The following is a 15,899-nucleotide window of genomic DNA, read 5'->3' on the forward strand; positions in this document are numbered from 1 at the left end:
AGTTTGATTTTGTGGCTGGCAAAAAGAAAAACACAGCACATTTCTTTGGAGTGTCTATGAACAGCAAAATTCAAGTTTGAGTTAAACTATACAGAAAAACATAGTGCATTTTGGATATATCTTTTCCCTTTGGACTCAAATGGCTGAATTTCAGTCATTCTTGAGACCTCCCTAGAAGCCAATCTTTCCTTGTGTTTATGGCTAAGGTTGTGTGTCTTGCTAATTATGTTGCCTTTTCTAGCAGACTTGCTGCCAAGAAACTTGAGATTACTCTCCTATTTTGTCCTTGAGTTCCTGCAAACACCTAAACCATGACAGGCTAGAGAGTTCATCTCAGCGTCTGAAATGGGTCAGCATCATAAATTCTGTCACATACCTGGTCAGTGAAGTCAAGGTTGGAAGGGGGAGTTGAACTAGATGCCTGATGTGTAGATAAGGGAATTGGTTTACTTTACTTTTACATTTTATCCTTTAATGTGGGTGTGGACACAGTGCCATGGTGTTTGCTCTCATATACCTCTAGGATAAAAGCCTCTGGAAGATCTGGGGGCCGGCAAGGTTAGGGGGGTGGTGAGGATAAGGGGTGAGATGGGGGGTTGGGTAAGCGGTCAGCCTGAGTGTCTGGTGACATTGTGCAGCAGTTCCAGCTACAGAACGTTGCTTGCATGGGGAATTCAGATGCCTTTCCTTGGTGAGGATGTGAGGGATTGGAGCTTGGGATTTTATGAGTGCAAACTGGCATCAAATCACTTAATTGACTTTGCCATTCCTCATAACCAGAGACTAAGTTCAAATGCTTTTTGCCTCCCAATCTGGTCCCCGAGACAGCTGGGGCAACCGTTTCTTTCCTTTTCACAGCTCCTGGACGAGGTGTGATATGTGTGAGGCGCTAGAAAGCTTGTTCTATAATTACTTCTAGATTTGCCTCTGGGTGTGCTGCACACGCACCCGACCATATGTGTGTTCACGTGAGCCTGTCACTCGGCCAACAAGAGGCAGAACAAGAAGGGTGGCTTTATTTCCCGCCCCCTCCCCCCACCCGCCAAAGTCAACGTCAAAGTGGGAGTGGGTACCGGGTCTTTTAATAGATTGCCATTGTAGTCAAATCTGTGATTCGGGATATGCCACCCCGGATGCACCCGAGTCAATGTCTCCCAAATTTAGGAGACAAGCACGCAGCTGGACAGCCAGACGACAGACCCCGAGTGCTCACACCGTAAAGGCCCCGGCCTCCTGGGCGCAGGTTCCCGGAGGGTGGGCGGGGCTGGGCCCAGAGGTCCGCAGGCTGAAGGGAGTAGGCGGGCGGGCTGGTTATCCAGGCGGGTGAAGATGCCTGTGAGAGCTCACGAGGGACCGGGGCGGCGCTCTTGTGGGTAGGCAGGCAGACAGGGTGCAGACATCTCCCACCGCCGACCCCAGACCCAGCCCCGCTTCCCGGAATCAAGGCGCTCCCAACCCCACAGCCACAGCATCTGCCCCGTGCCGGCGCAGCAGGACCTAGGCCCGCGCCCGGCGCTGTTGTCCCCGGCGCCCGCCATTGGCTGCGCGGTCGCCTCCAACCCCCTCCCCGTTGCCCCCTCCCAGGCTGCCTGTCCCATTTCCCCCACGCCTCACGGGGCCCCGCACTGGCTCCAAGAGACCCCAGGGGCGCGGCGCGCGCGGAGCGGCGCCGTGGGCGGGGCCTCGCGCAGGGCGCCCCGGGATTGGCCGCGGGAAGCAAGGGGTGGGGCCGGTCGCGGAGAAAACAGCGCGCGCGCAACCCGGCTGCAGTCCCAGCCCGGAGCCTGAGCCTGCACTAGTTGGCCTCCGCGTCCTCTCCGGTGCATTTTTTCCCCCCATTTCTTTTTATTTTCTTCTTTTCAACCGCGGAGTCCTCTGCTTGGTCCTCCCGCCGCTGTCGCACAGCGCGATCCTCTTCCTGCCCTGCAGGTCCCGTCCCCCGCGGTGAAGCCCCGGCCGAAGCGGCGATGCGCCTTATTCAGAACATGTGCACCATCGCCGAGTACCCCGCCCCGGGCAGCGCAGCCGCAGCCGATTGCTGCCTGGGGGCCGCGGGCCGCCGCCTGGTCAAGATCGCCGTAGTGGGCGCCAGTGGCGTGGGCAAGACTGGTGAGTCCTCGCGCTCCGGCGAGAACCCGCTTAACTCTCGGTCCAGAGTTCGGCGGCCCCCGCTGGCAGTTTCGACTAAACCCGGCTTGGGGTAGAGGTTGATCCACGGTCCCTGGGGAAGGACCTTAGCCAGCTTCGTTTCCACTCCCCCTTCCTTCATCAGATGAGGGAAACAAACTGATCCTAAATGGCTTGACGGCCCTCTGCACAACCGACACAACTGGGATTCGAAGTTTTGGGTTCTTGAGCCCCTGGCAGTATCTGGCACAGAAAGGGGAGTCAGTGAACGTAACCCTTCCTGGAGCTCTTTAAGGTTAGGAAAGACGTTTGTGTGCGGGCAGGCTTAGGTGTGGCTCGGCCGGGCTCGGAGAATGGGGGTGGGCCAAATGACCCTTCCAGCTGGACAGAGCCATAATTCACAATGCCTCCTAGCCCCCTCGCCGTTGTGTCTGGAAGTAGGGTCAGGGAGCTGCAGGGTAGGAATTTCATTTGGTGGCTGGCTTTGCCTGAGAGTTGTTTTTTAGGGTGGGGGTTGAAGGGGGGAGACCAATCTAACTTCTTGTGCCAAGACTAACCCCCTTTCCTTTCTCTTTTCTGACCTGCAGCTCTCGTGGTCAGGTTCCTCACCAAACGATTCATCGGCGACTATGAAAGAAATGCAGGTGAGGAAATGTATTTGAAGAAAGTGCTGTCAGCCTGCACCAGTACTGCTGTTCCCATTTTTTAAGTGTCTACCAGGCAGGTTCCTTCAGAGTGACGGCCAGAGCACCGGGATCCTGCCACTTCCAACTTTCCTAGCCCCCTCCTGAGTGCCCCCCCTTCCCATAACTGCCATCTGGCCTCATTCCATTCCAAGCCCATTCATCATTTTATCAAGTGCCTGAAAGTATTCTCCTTGGTATGTTTTAACTATAGGGACCCCAGTTGGAAGCACCCTTTGTACTCAAGAGCCTCTCCCTTCAAAACACTCCTGCAAAAGTCATAAAAAAAAAAAAAAAAAAAGATGGCCAGCGCCTACCCCCACCCCTGGCCTTCTCTGTTGGCTGCCTTTCAGAGGTGACCTTTTAAAGCAGAGGCCAAAGGAGCACAGTTGTAAACCTAAAGTTCTCTTTTCTTAACAAAGAAAAATAACTACATGGTAAAATTTTAGGAGGAGAGTTCCTGAATAAATGATTGGACACCCTTTCAATCCCTGTGATTAAGGATATCCACTGGGGAGGCTTAAGGGCTTTCTACCTATGCTGTGTTAGCAAATTGCTTAATTCCTTAGACCATATGAAGTACCTACAGGGGATTACTTCAAATGTACTATATAAACCATCCCCTGATAAGGCAAGGCAGCCTTCTGCTTTGATGTAGAGTCAGCTATGTTATGTTACAATTTTATTCCAATTGATGATGTTGGCTGTAAATTTACTAACAATATCTGCCCACTAAGCCTTTATATCTAATGGCTAAAAAACAAATTGGTGCCAAAGAGCAATAAGTACGAAAATAGACCAAGAACATTTTTTTTCAAGGAAATTCTCTAAAAATGTAAGTTTTGTTTAAAATTAGACAATTAAGTTTCCAAAAATGTAAAAAGCTTTGTCCTAGTTTTAATAAACGTGCCTATGCAGGGTTGAAACTGCAGTTGTTTTAAAAAAACATCTGAAATAAATCCATTAAATAGAATAGACTATAGCTTATTTTGTGCGTTGGTTCAGGTTATAATTTCTAAGTAAAAATTATCCTATGATGTTTTTTTTTTCCTCCCTACAGTGTTTTAAAAGTTGTACAAGAAGGAAGGACATAATCTTTTTTTTCCCCTCTTTATAGGTAATCTCTATACCAGACAAGTCCAAATAGAAGGTGAAACCCTGGCTATTCAGGTTCAAGACACTCCAGGTATTCAGGTGAGTGTCTGATATATGTGATTAAGTCTAAAGGGAGTCTGCTTGGCCACAGAGTTGTTCTCCTGTTTTCAAAGTACCGAAGAAGGAAAGAAACCTGGGGAGTCAAGTCTAGGCTTTTATATATTGCTTGACACTTCAGTTGTATCTGGCTGTTGATCAGTCTTAGCCTAGATGGGAGACTTGGCTAAAGGGGCAGAAATCTTTTAGGACGATTTTACTCAGCAGGAAAGACCAAACCAAACACACTTGGATTTGGCAGAATGCCCGTACTAGGGTTTAAAAGGTCAGTTTTTACATTTGTGTTTTTGGCATTAAAAATCAAACATCTAGGTATCGTCTCCAAATCCTCAGAATCACTCTTACACTGTGGAAAGTTACTCTATAGACAAAGAGCCATGCTAGCATGTGTGTGTGTGTGTTTTCCCTCTTGAACTGGGCAGTTATCCAGGTTTAAATGCTTCCAGCTCCTATCTTTACTTCCCCAGACTTACTGTCTAGCCAGTTAATTTCCCATTTTGTGCAACTACAAAGTCTCTCTGCATGGAGTTCTCTGCAGGTCAATTTTCCACTTGAGTGTGGTGAGCAGCTCTGTTATTTATTCCAGCTCCATGCAGCTGGATCAACATATTGTCGAGAAAGCTAAAGTGTGGGGGAATAGAACTTGTTGATGGCCTGCAACCTGGTGTTCTTGCTCAGGGCTCTTTTGAATTCTCTCTGTAGCTGAGCCAGGGCTCTCTCTGGCCCTTGCCCTTCACCTTGCTGTCACCCCTTCTCTTTCAGGTCCACGAGAATGGCCTGAGCTGCACTGAGCAGCTAAACAGGTGCATCCGCTGGGCAGACGCCGTGGTGATTGTCTTCTCCATCACTGACTACAAGAGCTATGAGCTCACCAGCCAGCTTCACCAGCACGTGCAGCAGCTGCACCTGGGCACCCGGCTGCCCGTGGTGGTCGTGGCCAACAAGGCTGACCTGCTACACATCAAGCAGGTGGACCCTCAGCTTGGACTGCAGCTGGCCAGCATGCTGGGCTGCTCCTTCTATGAGGTGTCCGTCAGCGAGAATGACAATGACGTCTACAACGCTTTCCACGTGCTGTGCAAAGAAGTGAGTCACAAACAGCAGCCCAGTGGCACGCCAGAGAAGCGACGGACCTCCCTCATCCCTCGGCCCAAGTCCCCCAACATGCAGGACCTGAAGAGGAGGTTCAAGCAAGCCCTCTCGGCCAAAGTCAGGACTGTCACCTCCGTCTGAAGCAGGGGTACTCGAGGGGGTTCGGTCTTCCCGGGAAGGGGTCCGGGGTGATGCAGGAACGTTGGATGCTGGCGGTTACTTGTGGTTCCAGGAAGGGCTGGAGCAGAGAGGCCAGGAGGGCCTGTTGAACCGCTTCAGGAGAGGAAGTGTTGTCCTGAGCAGGGGAACAGAACTGATGTGGTGTGAACGAGTCACCTCTGATGATGCCAAACAGCCTCCACGACTTTCCCTCTGTAGTGGGGAGGGATTGGGTGATGGCTTGGGATTTTGTTAACTACCTTGTAAATGACAGTCAGTTGTAGATTCACCCAGTATATTGATGTGATTTACAGTGGGAATGAAAGAACAGATTAAGCATTCACAGACTTCTTTTTTTTTTTTTTTCCTTCTTTTTCTCCCCCCAAGAGAAAGAATTGATTTTTCTTATACAAGTATGTGTCTCTCGAATACTCTTCCTTATAGAATGACTTTCAAACCTGAAGGATACTCAGATTTCTTTTTTTTTTTTTTAAGAAAAAGAAGAAAATGCTACCTCCACCTGACTAGAAAGAGTGGAGTTTATGGGCCGAATGTTATATATGCAGATGTGTGTAAACTTCTGGGCTCAGACACAGCATGAGGATGCTGAGTTGGGAACGTGTTGGCTGGTTGAGAGCACAAACTCTTTAGCCCCAAACTTTTGAATAATTGTGAGGCTGTATAAGTTTTTTTTTTTTTTTTTTTTTTTCAGATCATTGCATCAGGTACAGAAAAACAAAATGTGTCCAACTGATTTTGGTGTGATTTGTGTAAACACAGCAATGACGCTGGGTTGTTTCCAGACCTGGCCGAGTTGTGGCTTAACTGTGGAAACACTATTTTACAGCAAGTGAACAGATGCAGGGGCGACTGCCGAATCCCCTACACAGATGCACTTTAAAAAGCCACTCATGCTTTGGCTTAAACTGTAATTTATTTTATGTACAATAAAGCTCATTTTAAAAGGGCAGACATCTGACTTGGTCTTGATCAAAATGTTCGTCTTTTGTCATTCAAACTGTATGTCTCAGCACCTGGTGTTTCTCTGGCACGTCGAGTGGGCATTCTGCCTTCCTGGGGTGAGCCCTGGAGTCTCCCAACAAACCACCAAGGTGCATTCTATTCTCATCCCTGTTTTACAGATGAGGAAACAAACTTGAAAACAAGTTAGATAACTTGTCAAAGGCCCCGGCCTTTGAGCTTGTAAATTCTGGTTTGCTGCTCTCTAGTTGAGAGTAACATATCTATTCATTTCCTTCCTGATCCTCCAGGGAAACCTAAGACAGATGTCTGGGTCTATATTTTAAGCTGATAAGAGATGTCCTGGCTAAGCCAAGGAAGATCATGCTCCTACACAAGATCACTGCTTATTATTTGCCCTATTTGGTGAGCCTTCATTGGGTATGCCACTTTTGAAAAGTGCACGTTTTTCTCATGTTGTAGAAGCTCATAGCCATTGATGCGGGTGGTTCAGGAACCCCTCCCTTGTGGCACCTGCCCCAGGTGATGTGCTAAAACTCTCATCTGCTTCCATCCAGGCCAGGGAGAGCTTTCATACAAGCCAGGTGAGTCACCACCTTTACGGGCAAATAATTACACCTTGTATTTGTCTGAGAGTGCTTTCACATATCTGATCTCATGTAACCCTCAGGATAACTCTGTGGGGAGGGCAGAGGAGGAAATACCACTGTTTCTACAGGTGAGAGAAACAGGCTCTGAGTTTAGAGTGATGTCCTTGAGTTCACAGATAGGGCATGAATCAATGTCTTCTGACTATATTCAATGTTCTTACTCCTTCACAGCATTTCATATACGGGCCACTGCTGCATGTATGGGGCCTTGGGACTGAGGGAAGCAGCCATAATGAAGAGTTGAAGCTCTACTATGGCACAATGCCAGATGTTCAAATCTGTTTTCTCACAGGGTAAATGTCCTGCCTGCTCCTGACAGGGCTTCTGGTTATGCCCTACACCTTCCTTAGGTAGAGGGCAATTTTCTACACTTCAAGCCTAACCTAACCTCTGAGAAGGTATTGGGTGCAGGGAGGGAATGGTGCTCACAGGAGATTCTAAAAACATCTCCTTTCAAAGGCAGTGACAAGGATCTCCAATTAGATTCTGCTCATGTTTGGTTTTATTCATCCTACATGGCTATATTAGTAATGTCCACTGATTGAGCGGTTCATCTTTATATACTTCACAATGGTCTTCTACCCATGTTCTGGAAGTGAAGATGAGTGTTCCCCGGGGCTTTACCTTGCAGTGGTGCTGAGCAGTGCTGGACATCCTCTGTTTATAAGGGGTCCCTGGCTGCCTCTCCATTCCACCTGCTCCAGGAATCTGCAGAGCTCAGGCAGACCTCTCCTCCTCCCTCGTGAGCTGTCCTTCCTGACCTCCTGGCACTTCTCCATTGCCTCTCACTTCCCCACCATACTGGACTCGGTCTCTTAAACTTCCTTTCAGAAATTCGAGCTGAAAGAGTCTCCGGGTTCTCATCCATCCTGGGGATAATGCTTCGCTGGAGGCCACTCTGGAAGAGAGAAATTGACCCCTGGCTAGAAACCACCTGAGTTCCACTCCTGTCCACTGTCTCAGGCTGACTTGACTATTTATAGTTCTAGAGTACACCATGTTTTCTTCTCACGAATTTATCTTCCTATTTCATTACCTTTGTTCCTCTCTTTCATTATATCTCTGAATCCCTTGTTTGTTTTTAGTATCTGCAATCACATGGCACTGAGGACGGTCCCCTCCTACCTAGGTAGGGGATGGTCTCCCTACCACCTGGGTAGAAGAAGGGAAAGGTGTGTGTGTGTTCAGGGGAGTGAAGAAAGGCATCAGAATTACTGAGCATTTACAGTATGCCAGACTATAATCCATCTCCTTTAATCTTTTGAAGAATCCTGCAAGGAAGGTAATGATAGCACTTCCAGTTTAAAGATGAGAAAACTGAGATTCGGACAGATGAAAGCTGGGATCACACAGACAGTCATTGTTTCTATTGACTGAAAACTCCAGCACTGGAGGGGGATTTGAAATAACTTTCATTCTCCACACCAACCCCACAATCCATCTTTAGTCCCTTCTACAGATGCAGAGAAGGGAGGCTCAGAAAAACAAGCTCCTAAGTGGCAGATTCAGATTCAAGACTCCACCCAGGTCTGCCTGATGCCCAGACGCCAGGCAGCCAGCTCACGACTTTGCCAGCTCACGACTTTGCAAGCCACCATCGCTTCTCTGTTCCTCTGGCTTGCAGATGCGGGCCCTCCCTGTCTTGGCCCCGTGTTCTTCATCAGGCTTCCCTTAGGCTTCCCTTGCTGCTACCCTGGGCTTGTGGCTCCTCCCTGGCCCAGGCCTGCCTGGCTGCCAAGGCCACATCTGCTCTTGCCATCAGCCAGCTGCTCACTAGCCTCCAGTCCCAGTTCAGTAATAAAGACGTCCAGGCTGGAACAGGGGCCAGCACGGCCCACAGCCCGTCTGCCTCAGCACCAGATTCTCGTCTGTAGAGATGTCTGGCTTTCAAGTTTCCTCCCTGCTGCAAATCAAAACCATCCGAACACTCTACAGCCAGCCTGGCACTGAGTCGTGGGCTGAGGTGGCTGAATGCTCCCGGCCTGGGGCTCCCTGTCAGCACCTGGCCATCACCCTGCCCGAATCCCAGGTTCCAGAGCTGTGGGCCTGCTTGCAGTGAGCTGCTCGTGCTGGTGAAAAATGAGATTTCAACATTCACTTTATACCCTGTGGAGGATAAAGCTGTTGCTCAAGCTTGTGGTGAAATCCCTTAGGAATGAGACCTTGGGTAACTCCGATGTGGGGTGGTGGTGTGGGGTTGCCCCGCTGAGTCTCTGCTGGTAAGTCAAGATGGTGCTTGGAAAAGGCCACTAGGAATTACAGAGCTTTATCTGTTACAATAAATAAACCAGGAGTGAAAACCCACCTTGCTCAGTGCCACAGGCTAGCTGTGTTAGGGATGGGATCCTTCTACAGCAGCCCTCTCACAAAGTGGGGACCAATCATTATTATTCCCTGGAGTTTATAGATGGAGGCGCTGAGGTCTGGAGATCACACTGCTGGCAGTGGCGAGCTGAGACTCAATCCCAGACAAGACTGTGGAGCTCTGTTCTAACCACTGCTGCTTCACAAGATGCCAAGAGCACAACTGTTCCCTGCACCCCCCACCCCATCCTCCACCCAGGGCCAGATGTGCTCCTTCTGGAGTCCCTGCTTTTTCCTTGTCTGCTGAAGGCCCTTTGCAGGATGTACACCAAGTCTTCATTTTACTCCTGCTTTTCATTCAAGAGCAGCACCCTGTCCTGTGCCTCCGACCTTTTTATTCAAAGCAAACTCTGGTCACCACGATCTTCTTTCAGCTCACCTTTCCTGCAAAGCCTTCTGCTATCTGATTGTCTGCCTAGCTCAGTTTCTACAACCAGTGACCACAGAGATGGAAAAAGATGATTATAAACTAAACTTTTGATGTTTCCCCCACCACTCAGAGACTGCCTTTGGCTATATTTAATTTAGTATTGTGAGCCTTTGGGGAACACAGTAACTGATGATGGGTAACATTTACAATTAGAAACGTCCTTTGTTTACCACTTCAGATTAGAAGCTTTGGAATATTCTTTTTATACAAGAGGAAATCAACTTGTAAAAATACATTAAAGGCCCAAGAGTAATATATCAATACATCTACTGTGAAAATATTCAAATGACACAAATATATTGAGAGTGAGTGAAGTTCTATAATAGACTCCTTCCCAGAGGGAACCGCTTGTTAGCAGTTTGAGGTTTGTATTTTCTGAAAGTTTCCTTTGCATATAGACATATGGTTTAAAACTTAACCTTGAGCAGATCCTCTCACAGGGCCCAAGCTTCAGGAAAAGCACCAGATGGGCATTCTGTGAGAGACATGGGGTCCAGGATGAGCCTCCTTCCCCACTGGCCTGGAACGCTGGGGACTGTCTGGCACGTGCCACTGGGGAGTTGGGAATGAATGAGTGATCAAATGAATACAGATTGGAGACCCACAACAGGTTACTTATTTACTTTATTAATGAATGAATTAATTTATTGGCCATGCTTAGTTCCCTGGTCAGGGAACTCAAGGAACTGCAGAAAAATGTTAAGTTCTAACCACTGGACCGCCAGGGAATTCAAGAGGTTATTTATTCATTTTAAAAAAGAGTGATCTTTGCTTTAATGATCATTTCTTTGGGGCTATCTGCCATTTTCTCCCTTACTCAAATTCAAACTTCTGAGTAGAATGAATGAAGCATCTGGGGCCTCCACTATTTCAGCACCATGAAAGAACCAGTGTTAGGTGGAAAACATACTTGGACAAAATAAAGAATCTTGGGGTCAAGAAAGCCTGCCTTGATGACATCTCAAAATGATTTCCAACTTCACAGTTTTCTCATAAAATGGTAGTGTTTTGCAGAGAACTAAAAGTAGAGACACATTTTGGTTTACATTTTATTTCTTCTACCTGTTTAATTCACACTAGTCATTGTTTTCAGCTTTCCCTCTTTATTGTAAACATCTTTTAGAGACACTAGAAATTTCCATCAACTATACACCTACAAATGTATGGGTTCCAAGAAGTTCCTGTCTGCTGGAGTTCTTATATAATTCCACTCTGTGGGTCTAGGTTTTTCTGTTATGGCTAGAAGGAAGGCTAAGATTTACAGAAAAGAAAGTAGAAATGTGTAATCAGTAGAAATGTGAAATCATAAGTCATAGGGGTAGGGTTCCAACCTAGACCTCCTGGACCAGATATCTTTACTGGGGCCTTCCTTTGGAAGGACAGGAAACCTTTCTTGGGCTGTCACAGTGCTCCAATCAACCTCTCTCCCACTCCTGTTCCAGGCAGGCTGGCAGCCCTGCCCAGTAAGCAGACAGGAACAATGCAGCTCTTTGTAAAGGCAGGAGATTTACAACAGAGGCAGACGATCGGCACTGCCCTAGCCGACCCCCTCCTTTCCTCCCCTGTTCAGAAATGTCTCAGCTCAAAAGAGAAACAAAGCCTCAGATCCCATTCGCAGTGTTCCCTCCTCAGCTACATTATCTTGAAAACCCAACTTTCCTGACACTCATGATTCTAAAGCATGTCTAACTTCTCCTGGAGCATCTGCAGATCAAACGGTTTGTAATCTACCAACACTCACCGACAGGCACTTGTTTAGAATGAATGAACTTGCAGGTGGAATCAGAAAGATCACAGAGAGAGGGGTAAGGATAAATGGGCATTATCATGAATTAGGCCAGCTGAAAGGCAGTTTGATGCCTTTAGAAAAATGATTTAAAAAAAAATCTCAGCAATACTTCACTGTGTGGTTATGAAGATCCTTTGGGCAACATTCAGTCATAACCATGATTAGTAACAGGGACATTGGTTTGGGAGGCATTGGATTTTAACAGATAACAGTATTGGGATTTCCAGCTCAGGTAGGGCTCATCTTCTTAGGAGATGCTTAGAAGCCAAGGTCTGGATGCAGCCGGTCAGTCGCAAACAACAGCTCAGGGATGTTAAGTGGCTTCAGGAGTCGTGTGGACAGCACAATTACCTAACAATGGGAGGGGCAAACACATTGCAGACAATTAGGAGAGCCAACCCAGCTTATTCGATAACAAGAAATAAAATGCAACACCCTTCTTTGAGGGGAAGGCATAGAGTGGATACTGTGGAGGAAAAGGCAGAAGGCAGCTGCTGGAATCAGTGGGTTCTCGAGTCCCAGGTGGAAGGAGGGGAACGCAGGCTGGGAAGGGTGGCTTGAGGACAGCAGGGCTGCGTCTGCTGAGCCTTTAACCAGTGGGCACTGGGCAGGGCCAAGCCTAGCCACCACCTCGCTGCTTAGTTGTACTAAATCAGACCTTTGCTTTGTAATCTGGTAATCTGAACTCCACAAAGAGGTCCCTCTCTCCTCCAGGGAGGCTTTGTTCCTTCCGGGAAAGAGAGAAGGCATACTCAAGAGCAGCATGTTGCTGTGGGTGATGATGATGATGATGACTGTATCTATCTCCTAGTACCCAGTTTCCATGACAGAAAGTCATCATCTCACAGCTCGGGAGGTCAGAAGTCCCAGATGCAGGTGTTGGCAGGTTGGTTCCATCTACAGGTTGCGAGGGTGAACCTTCCCCCTCAAGTTCCCTCATGTCTTCACCCTGTCTTCCCTCTGTGTGTCTGTCTCTGGGTCTCTCTTTCCCCCTTGATAAGGACACAGTTGTATAGGATTAGAGCTTACCCTAATGACCTCATCTTTTTTTAATTAATTATTTTAATTGGAGGCTAATTACTTTACAGTATTGTGGTGGTTTTTGCCACATGAATCAGCCATGGGTGTACATGTGTCCCCCCTGTCCCGAAACCCCCTCTCACCTCTCCCCCATCCCATCTCTCTGGGTCCCAGTGACCGGCTTTGAGTGCCCCATTTCATGCATCGAACTTGGACTGGTTAATGATTACTTTTTATTTTGAAAGAGAATTATCCTTGAAAATATATGGTTAATATCAGTCAAGTCATATTTTTGGCAGAAGAAGTACACTGCAGTCTGTGCTCACGTTTTTCCTTGAAAGCCATGTGATGAGAGAGTTTGAGGGCAGAGAGTGAACACTAGCACCCTCTTATCACATGGTATAGATACCACTGGAATACGCGGCTCTGGAGAGGGACTGTACTCACCCCTCAGGGTCTTCGAGACCAAGTCCAACAGATAGTAGAGAATGGTGGTACCCAGACCAGCAGGCTCATCAGATGCTAGCAGAGCCCGGCACCATGGCTGATTGGCTATGTACACTGGGGAAGGTTATTCCGCTTGTGGCCTCACTTTATCCGTCCCAGGAGAAAAATAAAAGCTTGTAGAATTATGGCAAGGATTACCCAAGGTGAAGACTGTAATGCATACAAGGTGCTCAGCAATTCTGAGCTGCTGTTTTATTGTGATTGGGTCATGTTGGTTTAGTCACTAAGTCGTGTCCAACTCTTGAGATGCCATGGACTGTAGCCCATCAGGCTCCTCTGTCCATGTGATTCTTCAGGCAAGAATACTGGAGTGGGTAGCCATTGCCTTCTCCAGGGAATCGTCTTGACCAAAGGATTGAACCTGGGTCTCCTGCATTGCAGGCAGATTGTTTACCTATTGAGCCACCAGGGAAGCCCAGGCCTCCTTTTGAATATTATGAAAGCTAAGAACTTTCTAGAAAAATACATGTACGTTCATCTATACAAGATTTTGAATATAGTTTCAGGTGAGGTTTGTGGCTAACTAGGATTCGTAGACCACAGGTTGTGCTGTGCTTAGTCGCTCAGCCATGTCTGAATCTTTGTGACCCCTTGAACTAGAGCCCGCCAGGCTCCTCTGTCCATGGGGATTCTTCAGGCAAGGATACTGGAATGCGGAGCCATGCCATCCTCCAGGGGATCTTCCCAACCCAGGGACTGAACCCAGGTCTCCCACATTGCAGGAGGATTCTTTACCATCTGAGCCACCAGGGAACCCCAGATAACAAGTTAAAAGACCCTTATTCAGATATTTTTAAAAGACCACACATAAAGACAAGAATCCTTTGCATGAGAGTAGACTCTCGTGAAGTACAGGAGGACAGGTAGCTAGGCCACAGGCCCCTCCCTTGCCCTGTGCTTGCCAGACCCCACCACCTGGGTCAGATGGGGCTAACCACCATGGTTAGACCATGCTAACCCCTGGGGTCTTAGTTCCAAAGCCAAGACGGCAGATTCCTCTCTGGCTCAGGTGAGGGCAAGTATAACGGCTAGGGTGAGTCTCTGAGGATGCGTACGTCTCGTGAACACGGTAGAGGAGCTGGGAGGGAAAGGCTGTAGACTCGGCTGATGTGCAGACTTCCAGGGCAGTGACAACTAAGCCCAAAGAATCCATCACTCTCAGGGTGTGGGCTGGGCTTTCAATCGTGGCTGATGGACGTTGGCCCAGTCACCTGCACTGAGCTGGCACTAAGGAGCGGGACCCTGTCACAACTAGACGAGTGGGTATTTGGCATAAGGGCTGAACCAGAGGATGTCTTGGGTGTGTGTTCTGGAGGGCAGGAAAGAAACAATGGAAAACAAAGGCAGTCTGTGAAGTAAATGAGAGGTGTCAGTGTCATTAGGAGGGAAGGACGTTGAGACCAAGGACTCCCGCCAGATGGTACAGAGGCCTTAGGAGTGTCCAATGTGAGTGGGGCCTCAGTTGGCCACCTGTCAGACAACAGACCCTGGAGAATTTGCTGGATCACTCTGAGCCTCAAGTTCTTCGTCTGTGAAGTGGAAATAATGACACCCACCTCACATGATTATCATAAGGATCAAATGCGAACATAGATATAAAATACTCAGCACAATGACAGGCTCTGGAGGGGCTTAAAATGGTGCCTGCTGGTTTCATCTTCATTAGCACCACCACCTCCACTAGTCCCATCCTCTGCTGCGCTCCCTCTACTCAGCGCAGAGCAGTCACTGGGCTGATATAGGGGAGGAGGATGTGCCAGAGATGTCTTCCTCACGTGTAAGCCTGATAGCATTTACTCACAGGCTGCAAATCCTGACTGCCTTCCTCCACCCTTTCTAAGCTTGACCCACTGCTGCAGAATAAACAAAGAATGAGAGAACTGAGGACAGTCTACTGGACCTCTGGGACAACATTAAAGGCATCAACATTCACATTATAGGGGTCCCAGAAGGAGAGAGAGAGAGAGAAAGGGCCTGAGAAAATATCTTAAAAGATCATAGCCAAAAGCTGCCCTAATATGGGAAAGGAAATAGTAACTGAAGTCCAAGAACCACAGAGAGTCCCATACAGGATGAACTGAAGGAAGAACATACCAAGACACATATTAATCAAACTGGCAAAACTTAAAGACAAAGAGAAAAATATTAAAAGCAACAAGGGAACAGCAACAAATAACATACAAGAGAATCCCTGTAAGGTTATCAGCTCATTTTTCAGCAGAAACTCTGCAGGCTGGAGGGAGTGGCACAGTATATTTAAAGTGATGAAAGGGAAAAACCTACAATCAAGAATACTTTACCCAAAGGCTTGTTCAGACCCGATAGGGAAATCAAAAGCTTTCTAGATAAGCACAAGCTAAGAGCATTCAGTACCACCAAACTAGCTGTACAACAAATATTAAAGGAACTTTTCTAGATGGAAAAGAAGAGGCCACAACTAGAAATAAGAAAATTATGAGTGGGGAAGCTCACTGGTAAAGGCAAATGTACAGTAAAGGTAGGAAATCACCCCACACAAATACGAATTCAAAACCAGCAACTGTGAGAAGAGGAGAGTACAAATGCAGGCTATTGGACATGCATTTGAAATTAAGAGACCAGTCTTGTATGTAGATAAATTGCTATATCAAAAACTTATGGTAACCACAAACCAAAAATCTATAAGCCTGATCCTCTTAGAGAGCATCGCAAGACTTTGGAGTCTGATGGCTGCTCAGCACTCCACACCCCAGCCCCTGGCCACAGCATCCCCCTCATTACCAGTTCCACATTCTAGACACTCTAAACTATTTGCAGTTTCACAAATGGAACTTTGGGGGTGTTTCTTCACCTAGAATGAGAGTTACCAACTCTTTGCCTGAAGATCTTTTAGTCATCCTTCAACA

The 15,899-nt window shown here is 47.7% G+C and overlaps 2 protein-coding genes across 2 annotated transcripts in view; one reads left to right on the top strand and one right to left on the bottom strand.

Annotated features, from left to right (window-relative positions):
- Window positions 1–1,782: 1,782 nt before the first annotated feature.
- On the top strand, window positions 1,783–6,242 carry RASL11B (RAS like family 11 member B). Its single transcript, NM_001015635.2, is given in 4 exon segments — window positions 1,783–2,109; window positions 2,715–2,771; window positions 3,928–4,004; window positions 4,785–6,242. Coding segments are annotated over 4 exon segments (747 nt in total). The 5' UTR covers window positions 1,783–1,967; the 3' UTR covers window positions 5,256–6,242.
- A 4,062-nt stretch (window positions 6,243–10,304) lies between these two features.
- SCFD2 (sec1 family domain containing 2) overlaps window positions 10,305–15,899 on the bottom strand; it is a 397,062-nt gene continuing 391,467 nt past the window's right edge. The window contains exon 9 of the mRNA NM_001078005.1: window positions 10,305–11,838. Coding sequence (NP_001071473.1) covers window positions 11,746–11,838 — 93 coding nt within the window. The 3' untranslated portion in view covers window positions 10,305–11,745. The remainder of the gene's footprint in view (window positions 11,839–15,899) is intronic.

This window comes from Bos taurus, chromosome 6 (genome assembly GCF_002263795.3).
Source record: "Bos taurus isolate L1 Dominette 01449 registration number 42190680 breed Hereford chromosome 6, ARS-UCD2.0, whole genome shotgun sequence".
NCBI lineage: Eukaryota > Metazoa > Chordata > Mammalia > Artiodactyla > Bovidae > Bos > Bos taurus.